The sequence below is a fragment of the Antennarius striatus genome, chromosome 14 (genome assembly GCF_040054535.1).
Source record: "Antennarius striatus isolate MH-2024 chromosome 14, ASM4005453v1, whole genome shotgun sequence".
NCBI classification, from domain to species: Eukaryota; Metazoa; Chordata; class Actinopteri; order Lophiiformes; family Antennariidae; genus Antennarius; species Antennarius striatus.
The window spans coordinates 19,221,196-19,231,039 of NC_090789.1; the positions used below are offsets into that span (position 1 = coordinate 19,221,196).

The 9,844-nt window shown below is 38.9% G+C and overlaps 1 protein-coding gene across 2 annotated transcripts; it reads right to left on the reverse strand.

Moving 5' to 3' along the window:
• Positions 1-547: 547 nt before the first annotated feature.
• LOC137607004 (tropomyosin alpha-3 chain-like) lies at positions 548-7,928 on the reverse strand. 2 transcript variants are annotated; one of them, XM_068332393.1, is made up of 10 exons: positions 7,672-7,926; positions 6,284-6,409; positions 3,642-3,775; positions 3,419-3,536; positions 3,265-3,335; positions 3,109-3,184; positions 2,566-2,628; positions 2,202-2,271; positions 1,757-1,835; positions 548-871 (listed from the first exon to the last, which is right to left on the reverse strand). In XM_068332393.1, exons 1-10 carry the CDS (start codon positions 7,783-7,785, stop codon positions 868-870), a joined length of 855 nt encoding a protein of 284 aa, XP_068188494.1. In that variant the 5' UTR covers positions 7,786-7,926; the 3' UTR covers positions 548-867. The 2 variants fall into 2 exon arrangements, with proteins under 2 accessions (XP_068188494.1, XP_068188495.1); XM_068332394.1 differs by lacking the exon at positions 548-871 and having other exon boundaries at positions 1,753-1,835; positions 7,672-7,928.
• Positions 7,929-9,844: the final 1,916 nt, after the last annotated feature.

The following is a 9,844-nucleotide window of genomic DNA, read 5'->3' on the forward strand; positions in this document are numbered from 1 at the left end:
TCTGTTTTTTACCCATGTTGTGACATTTGTACACAAATTATATACAGTACTTTATTTTCAAAGGATTTGCAATTAAGTTGAATCTTTCTAATGCTCAATAATAAAAGTTTGTTGACCTAAGCTCTGGATCGTAACGTTTCCAACACTCCATAGTAACAAAGACACCCTACCTGACTAATAAACGCTGGCGCTGCTCCCTTGCTTTGGTTCTGTTTCTGCGTATTTATGCACTAATCAGTTCTATACCTCCTCCAGACCCTCAACACTATTCCTCTCTGCCCCCCCACCCCACCTCAGACAGGGGCTACACCTCTAATACCAAGCTTTAAATCAGGAGTCCATAAATTAAACTCCGTCATACGACGGCTGAAGACAAGATGATTACAATTGTCTTTTCTTCAGAAAGGTTCATGAGTGAATCAAATAAAGAATTGGGAAAATATCTTAAGTGACTTTAAGGTCTGTAAATTGTGATTGAGTTAAAATGGATTTGGAACATGCTAATATAAAAAAAAAGTGCAAGAAGAACAGACATGCCACAAATCCGTTATGTCAAGCATCCCATATTTAACACTGATGCAGAAAAGAGCTTAGACTGCAGTACAACGATGAGCAAGACAAACACATTCTTAGAAAGGAACCATACAATCAAGAAGACGGGTCAAGAACCAGAGGCACCAACAAGAAGTAGAGATTAAGGAAGAACTGGTTTGATGGACGCTTTGATAAAATCCTATAAACAGAATACAACAGCTGAGAAACAGGCAGAGAGTCTTTAGACGACATGAAGACGAGGGTCAGACGGGGGTCAGGACTCTTGAAACTCGAAGTGTTGAAGCTACACAGGATGGTGGAGCTTCTGGACGTTCAGCTGAAACAAGAAGAGACAGAGTTTAAGTTTGTGTTTAAAAACTACGTCCAAAGTTAGCTGGGATAGAATCCAGCAGCAACCCGACACCCAGACTCAAGATGAAATGATTACTGATTGATTGGTTATCAAGGAAATGGATGGATCCATGGACATTTGTTGATAGTCAACTACATTATATTGTTGTTTTGACTCGTTCATATTACTGATTATTGGGAATCTGCCTCTGTGTTGACTACAGGTTTACCTCCTGCTGAGTGAGGTTAAATGGGAATCAGGCTCCTGAAATTGATGAAATACATTAATTTGATCCTTTTACAGTTATTTATAATTTTTTTTACGTCCCACTTCTAAGCGGTGATGTATTGTAATTGTCAGTGTTGGTGTGTCCGTCCGTTTGTCCACCAAATATCTTCGCAACCGTTGCAGATAGAAAGACAAAACCAAAAGCACATTACTCAGGCAGCAAAGGGGATGAAAATGAGAGGATGACCTTGACCTTGAAAAAACTAGGTCAAGGTCAAATTTTTACTTGTACACTCAGATACAAAGACGAGGGAGAAGGCCAATGTGAGTAAGACCATATATCAAAGCTAGTGCTTTGGTCAATGATGATCAATGATAGTAGGTCAGAGCACTAGCTTTGATCTATGACCTATGCAAGTAGGTCAGGGTAAAATTTTGAATTCAGGGGTGTCGCAGGATGTTGCAGTCCCTGACGGCATTGGTTCTAGTTTTCTATTTGTTTTTTAATCACGACACAAAAAGAAGGAAGTTACACCATCAACAAAACTATGAATTACGCTGATGTGATGTCATAACGTCATTACATGTCCTGTGTTTTAAGTGGTCGGCGTTTCCTTGAACTGTCATCCCATCGTTACTTACATGGATGTCATGTCATTGAGGGCGTGGTCCAGTTCCTCACTGATGGCTTTGTACTTGAGTTTCTGGGCATAAAGCTCATCTGTATGTCCACACAGACATGGAACAACGTGTGCAAAGGGAAAGAAGAACAGTGGAGCTGAGATTCATACTATAAATGACTTTCAAGACAGAAAAAGGTAGAACCTTGTAAATATGTGGCTGTTCAGAAGAGCTGAATCTGAAAGGGGACTTTCATGTAGGCCTGTCAAAAATAATTTATAATTCTTCTATATTTTTTCTGCTGGGCACTTCTTACATTTTTATTTTTGCTCGTTTTTTTAATCTTGTATTGTTCCTTCAATTTGGAGCAATCTCTGACATGAGCACTTCCTTTGGGGTTAACACGGTTTTATCTGTCGTGTTCATGGAATCAGTGGTACCGGGGGGGGTATTGTAGTGACTATACCTTCCAGATCATCAATAGTCTTCTCCAGCTTGGCCACAGATCTCTCAGCAAACTCAGCTCGGGTCTCAGCCTGAGAAGACCAAACACAAGACGACTTCTGTCGTAACTTCAGCAGATGACAAGTATATCATAATAACTACAATAAAACACACTGCTCAAAAAATCAGTGGGTCTATAATTTGGGTTCCCATTGACTGTTGTTGACTTCTGATGTCAACAAGTTGTACAACGTCTGTTAGAACAATTTTTAACTTGAATAATTTCGTCATGGAGCTTCTGTGTGTTCCTTTAATTTTCTGGTAGGAGCATTTGTTGGATTTGATTCAGAAAACTGAAGGTTTAAATGTGTGAACATCATCCTCACCTCTTTCAGTTTGTCAGTCAGGACCTTAATCTCTTCCTCATACTTGTCCTCTTTTTGAGAGTACTGTGGTGAGAAGATTAAAAAAAAAAAAAGCATAGACATTTAAAAAAACACGTCGATTTAGAATGTTACTGATGAAAAGTGGTGTCAAGACATAACTGCTGAATGTACACAGAATCATGAGTTAACCAAAACCTGTTCTGATCATCAACAGAGTGCAGCAGGTCTCAAGCATCCATCAAAGGAACACAATAAAGAACACATGATGGACAGAACGACACAGAAATGATGCTTTAAAGCACAATTCTGAAAACACTTTCCAGGTTCAAAAAGCAAATTTCTTACATCAGCTGACGAATAATTTACATGTTTATCAAAGAAAATATCAGTTTGTTTCTCTTTAGAGAGATTTCCATCCTTCAATATTGTCCTCAGTGATCTAAAATAGGTTTGGGTTAGGTTAGATTAAGTTTAGAGTTAGCTTAGGTTAGTATTCCATGCTGGATTCCATGCTGCTGCGTCAGCGGTGTGTTCTGCTTCCACCTTTTCTGCCTGCGCCTCCAGAGACTTCAGGTTGTTTGTGACGTTCTTCAGTTCCTCCTCCAGCTCAGCACATTTCCTGAGGACACAAACAGCTGCTTGAAGGAGGAGAAAAAGTCAACTGAAGAAGTCAGTCAGCTTGTTGGAGGAGAAACTCACGCCTCTGCCAGCTCCGCCCTCTCCTCTGTACGCTCCAGCTCCCCTTCAACAATCACCAGTTTACGAGCCACCTGTAAAAAATACACAAAAACACGTCAGCGTATCGCTGGGCTCCACGCGTTATTGTCGACTGATTATTGTCGAGAACACTCGCCTCCTCGTATTTGCGGTCGGAATCCTCTGCGATGTGTTTGGCCTCCTTCAGCTGAATTTCTTGGAGCTCCATCTTCTCCTCATCTTTTAGAGCCCTGTTCTCAATCACCTTCATACCTCTGTGCGCACACACAAAACACACAACGCATTGCGTTACACACGATGTAAAAGTACGCCCTGCCACATGAGGGCCTTCAGCTAACAGTGAGAACCGCCGGGTTCACCTCTCGCTCTCGTCAGCAGCCTTCTCAGCCTCCTCCAGCTTCTGCAGAGCCGTGGCCAGACGCTCCTGAGCGCGGTCCAGCTCCTCCTCCACCAGCTGGATGCGTCTGTTCAGGGACGCCACTTCTGCTTCAGCCTGAGCACAGACGCCATCATCGTCATCATCATTATCATCATCGTCGTCATCATCATCTATGGATGACAGGACCCAGACTATGGTCTGGGTCCTGTCCAGAGTTTCTTCCTCAATGAGTTTTTCCCTGTCACTGTTATTCATGATTGCTCTGTTGGGTTTCTCTGTCTGTTAAAGCACTTTGAAATTTCTATTGCTGTGTTTTAGCGCTTTATAAATAAAAGTTGGATGATTGATTGATTGATTGATTGATTTTCATCATTATCTTCATCATTACCTATAACGAGGTCTGTGATGACTCAGACATTTTAGGTGCTGCTTCTGGCTATTTAATGATAATAATAATAATAATAATAAAATAATAAAAATAATAATAATAATAATTTAAAAAAATTAATAATAATAATAATAATAATAATAATAATAATAATAATAATAATAATAATAATAATAATAATAATAATAATAATAATAATAATAATAATAATAATAATAATAATAATAATAATAATAATAATAATAATAATAATAATAATGTAGAGCTGACAGACTTTTACCGGACAAAGAAACACTTTGTGTTCTAAATGGGGCTGATCAGTGTCTGGATTTAGAACATTCTTTTAAATTCTGACAGACGCAGTCGGACATGTGAAGCGCATGCATCAGGTTTCTACACACAGTACTTGTATGTATACTGTAAAATATGAGTACATATTTATACTGTTTTTTATAAGGACCAACTTTTTCTTTCATTCTTTAATAATTGATTATCCTGTATCTGATAAATTCTGTTCAATTCTTTTTATTTAAAAATACAATGATTGTTTTGTACATGCATGAATCGATGTATTAAAAATTAACTGTATTACAAGTACAACCTCTGATAATCCTGACCAGATTAGATGCGATTACAACAGAAGATACAGTAGCGTTCAAATTGTGTTTGTTTGTTTGTTTGTTTGTTTGCTTATTTGTTTATGTTTTGATACATTTCTGGACTACATCAGGGAAAAGGAGATCTCATGGTAACATAATGAAATCTGTGTTAACACAGCAGGAAAGAAATTAGAAATTCAATTCAGTCAAAGGAGAGTCAGCATGTAATCTGTAATGAGTTGTTCAGATTTGTGGTCTGGCGTGAGGACAGTGTGCCCCCCCCCACCACCACCACCACCACAGAGTTAACACGACGTGACACCAGCTGATCCGATGCCGGTCGAGCCTTTGTCCTCACTGAGACCAGTGGTGTGGTGGATTTGTGCTCCGGAGAGTCCTGGCACCACACCCCAGTCCATTTAACAGAACATGACATCCGTCTGCAGTGTGTGTGTGTGTGTGTGTGTGTGTGTGTGTGTGTGTGTGTGTGTGTGTGTGTGTGTGTGTGTCAGACATTTCCTATTTAAATATGTATTCTGAAAACACTTGTATGGTTTTACCTCCCTGCTGGACGGACTGATGAACGTCTGTACTTCTCAGCTCTGGTGAACTGATGGGTCATGTCTTCTTAGCGGCGCAGACAGATGCATTTACGACAATAAATTCATATTTTGACGTCACAATCAGCTGCAGTCTTTTGAAAGTTAATGAATTTAATGGAAAATTGATCTTGACAGCTTCAGTACAATGTAATTTGCTCAATTATTATTTGGTAAAGCTCCACTCTGATTGGACTAACTGATGATTTAAGGTGGATGACCGCCCTCCAGAGTCCGGGTCCTGCCCAGAGATTTCTTCCTCAATGAGGGAGTTTTTCAACGCCGCTGTCGTTTATGTTCTGGAGGGTTCTGTTGGGCTTTTTTGTCTGTTGAAATGTTTTGAAAAGTCCTATGATTAAGCGCTATATTTACTTACCTCAGACTACAGATTTTGGGCATTTAACTGACCCCATGCTGGTAATGCTTGTTTTAACAGTTGATGAGACATAGATTCTTCACCAGGGACTGAGTTTTAGAGAATAATAAGAGCTGTAATTCAGTATTTCCTCCTTAATTCCGTTCTTTTGCTCTCGACAGGATGGGTCATAGTCCCAGAAAGTCCTGTCTATGTGAGCCTCTAAAAAGCTTCCTACTCACTCTAATGGACTGGCTAAAAGCAGAGCCTGAAGCTGGACAGATACTGTGACCTGGAAGGAACAGATGATGCACTTAAAATGGACTCGAACCATTGTTTAGCCCCCAGCCAAGGCTGAATGTGTGACATCATGGCCAAAGCAGGACTGTGAATCCCCCCAACAGCTGTGAGGGGTCCATGCAGGGCACCAGAAGAATGGAATGCCAGGAAATCACACAGGCTTGGTTTACACTGGCAGCTCCTCAGAGCCCCGTGAAGAGTCTCTGGATGCATGGATGAGAAATAAATGTTCATCCTCCTCTGTCCCCTACACACACCTTCTCTTGTCTTCCATGTCTGAGCCTCCATTGTGGTAGAGAGGAGAACAACCGGTCAAACATAGACCAGATGACCGACGTTAGTTCACCTCGGTGTCATGAACGTCTCACACCGGTGACTTACATCTGCTGCCTTCTTGTCGGCCACCTCCAGCTTCTCCTGAGCGTCTTTCAGGGCCTCGGAGTATTTGTCCAGCTCATCCTCCGTCCCCTTCAGCTTCTTCTGCATCTGCAGAAGCTCGTCTTCATGCTGGGTTTGGGGGGGAAATCGAACAGAATTAGTAGCTTTGAAATATTAAAAAAGAATGAAAATAAAATATATTGATCAGATCATTTTTATCCTCACACATGTTTTTATGTATTTTAATGTTCCATTATTGTAGTATCAGTTGTTGAACTAGAATCATATACAACAATGATACTGGTAAACTGCTTTTCATTTTTATCAAGTGTAACCAGAGAGATAATAATAAATAAATAATAAAAATAATAAAGAATATATAAAAATGTATAAATATATATAAAAATAATAACAATAAAATATATAAATGAATAAATAAATAAATACATACATAAATAAATAATAGTTAAATAAATAAATAAATGGATAAATAAATAATTTTTTTTTTAAAAAGTAACCTGAGGGAATTTCAGGTTAAACACTGAATATATTAAATAAGAAAATAGATGACACCTTGGGTTGTAAGTCTCTTGAAGACTTTCCAGCTAACTTTTGCACCTCTGAACCCTCAGTAAATGATGACAGTCCTGTTCCTCTAAAGTGCTGTTGGCCTCACATCTGATTCGTCTCCATTCTGTTCATTTAAAGCATGACTTTTTTCATTCAGGTGGGACTGAAATGAACCCAGTCTAGATAAACGGTGCCTTGAACTAGTTTTTGACTCGATATGATCATTCCTTGAACTCGTTCTTCATCTGTCAGTCCAGACTTTAATGAAGAAACATCATCACCGAGTCACAGACGTGTTGGTACAGAAGTCTTTTGTGTTGTTGCGAAATTTTCTTCACAAACATCATCGGCATACTCTTATATATACTCTTATTTTGTGAGTTTGTGTCCTCCTCCTTACTTCCTCTCGTAGTGAATTTAGTTTTGTCTCAAACGATTTAGTTTTGTCTTTTTCTGCAGTATATCAGACACTTTGCAGCGTATGTTTCCCTTATTTCTATAACTTTTGTTATTTAACCAATTTTTTCACTGTTTGAAATAGAGTGTAATGATGTACATACATTATTAGTAATTGTTCCTTCCATTTTTGTATTTGTGGTTTCTTTAATTTACTGAAACTGAATCCCAGTTTGAAGCTTGGGAACATTTTTTTTTTGTTTGAGGGACCAGATCATTTTCCTTCAAATACGTCCAAGTAATTTGACAACATCCATTCAATCTTTTGTGAGAGATTAACTCAGATTTGTGACCATCGATCTAGAATCAAGCGTGTTTGGCGTGTTTGGCGTGTTTAGCGTGTTCGATGTGTTCGTCTCACCCACCTGCTTGCTTCTCTCTTCAGCTCCCTTTTTGTCTGCCTCAGCTTGTTCTGCCTGATCTAACGCATTCTCCTTGTCCAGCTTCAGCATCAACATCTTCTTCTTGATGGCCTCCATGTTGACAGAGGGTTGAGGTACTTCTGCACAAACACTGACTAGACAGGAGATCACAGATAGATGCAGGACAGACGACCTGGGAGCCTGACAGAGTGATGGAGACAAACGTAGGAGACCATATATGAGACGGAGGAGGAGGCACTCCCCTTTCTAATCCCCTCACTTTATACAGACAAGCTATGACTATATATATACTCTGTCTATCTGTCTGTCTGTCTGTCTGTCTGTCTGTCTGTCTGTTGTAGATAGATAGATAGAATTATTTTAATATCTATATATTTTTAAAAAACATATATTATTATTCTAATTATATATATATATTTATATATATATATTTCTATTAAAATAATAATTTAACAACCTAAAAATATATATACATTACAGATAGATAGATAGATAGATAGATAGATAGATAGATAGATAGATAGATAGATAGATAGATAGATAGATAGATAGATAGATAGATAGATAGATAGATAGATAGATAGATAGATAGATAGATAGATAGATAGATAGATAGATAACAACAGCTGCTGTTGTCATTAAGTCAGAGGAACACTATCAGCATCTATTTAGGTTTACAGTCAAAGACATGCTGAGGGATTAAGGCCTCACAGCTCCTGATGGATGTTAACAGAGGTCGGCAATATGAACTGCATCTTCTGTCCCGGCGCTCCTCTGAGTGGAGTCCCTGTGGGGTTTGGTGACGGTCCCTAACAGGAATGAGGTAATCTAGCTGTGGTTCTATCTGTGAATACATGAACTGTGAATACAGTTCATAAAATAAAACCCCAGTTACAAAACATTTATACGATGCAGACCTGGAGTGGAACATACAGTTCAAGTTGGGAACCACTGCTGTGTAATGCAATGTCTTGTACAGGTAAAGGGTGATTTTTTTTTTTTTGTTAATTAAAGTTTTTTTTGAAAAAGCACAAAAGAGTTAATTTAATATTAAAAATATTTTTTCGTCAAGTCCGAACCATTTCGTCCAGTTTTATTCCAGTCCTGGGATGAAGAGGCGGATGCAAAACTTCATGGAGGACCATGTCAGGTTTTCCTGTCTGATAATATATTGATAATATATTGATAACATATTGGGGGCACAGGAAGCACCTTGTTGACGGGGTGACGAGTTGTGATAAAGACAAAATACAATATGAAGCGACACTGGGGAGGAATGGCCGTCCTGTAACTCTATTCCATCACCTGGCCTGTGCGGCTATAATTGGATTCCTCCTGGGGATGGATGGGATACGGGCGGGGGTTGTGTGTGTGTGTGGGGGGGGGGGTATGTCAGTTATGTCAGTTGGGCCACAGTTGGTTATTAATAAGTATCTTTTGGCTGACATTGTCTTGGGGATTAAAGAGGCTGCGACTTCAGCTGTGAGCACAAATGACAGACATCAGGCAGAGTTTCTAGAGGCTGAACGACTCTGGAGTCTGTGACTCACTGGGAAATATATTAAATAGAAAATTAAATATTAAATAGAATTTACCTGTTGTCATTTCAAGCATTTTTTTTCTTTAATCACATATTGGTAAATTGTTTGAAAATCCTTTAAAACTTGCAAAATTAATATTTTCTCAGATCAGTTTCTCTCATCTTGCAAGAACAATTAAGTTTTCCTACATGTTGGGTTCATTTAGTTTCAGAATGTACCAATTTTTTTACATCATTTTGTTTGCTTCTTGTTGTTGGATGATGGAGCTGGTTACTGTTGCAGGGGTCAGCAACCTGCGGCTCCGGAGCCGCGTGCAGCTCTTTAGTGCCTCCCTTGCGGATCCCTGGAGATTAATCACAAAATTTAAAAAAATTATAAACGAAAAAAAATAGAAAGATATTCTACTTATAGCTAAAAATCTTTAAAACACAAAACTTATTGTCGTAAATTTCCTTCGCTTTATTACGTTATCATCGTTATCGTGTTGTTTAAAAATTTAGTCAGGCACCTTCTAGGACAGCTCAGATGCACTGTGGGTTCCTAGGCGATTGTAGCCCTGGCTTTAGAAAACGGTGGTGATTGGTTGGCAGCACAGCATGCAGGTGATGAGTGAT

What these genes read in the sequence shown, in the direction of transcription:
- LOC137607004 (XM_068332393.1), bottom strand. Translation starts at nt 7,785, where the DNA reads ATGGAGGCCATCAAGAAGAAGATGTTGATGCTGAAGCTGGACAAGGAG. An exon ending in TGGAGGCGCAGGCAGAAAAG is followed by an intron (nt 2,629 to 3,108) that starts GTGGAAGCAGAA and finishes TTCTCACCACAG; the next exon opens with TACTCTCAAAAAGAGGACAA. An exon ending in GACTATTGATGATCTGGAAG is followed by an intron (nt 1,836 to 2,201) that starts GTATAGTCACTA and finishes GTGGACATACAG; the next exon opens with ATGAGCTTTATGCCCAGAAA.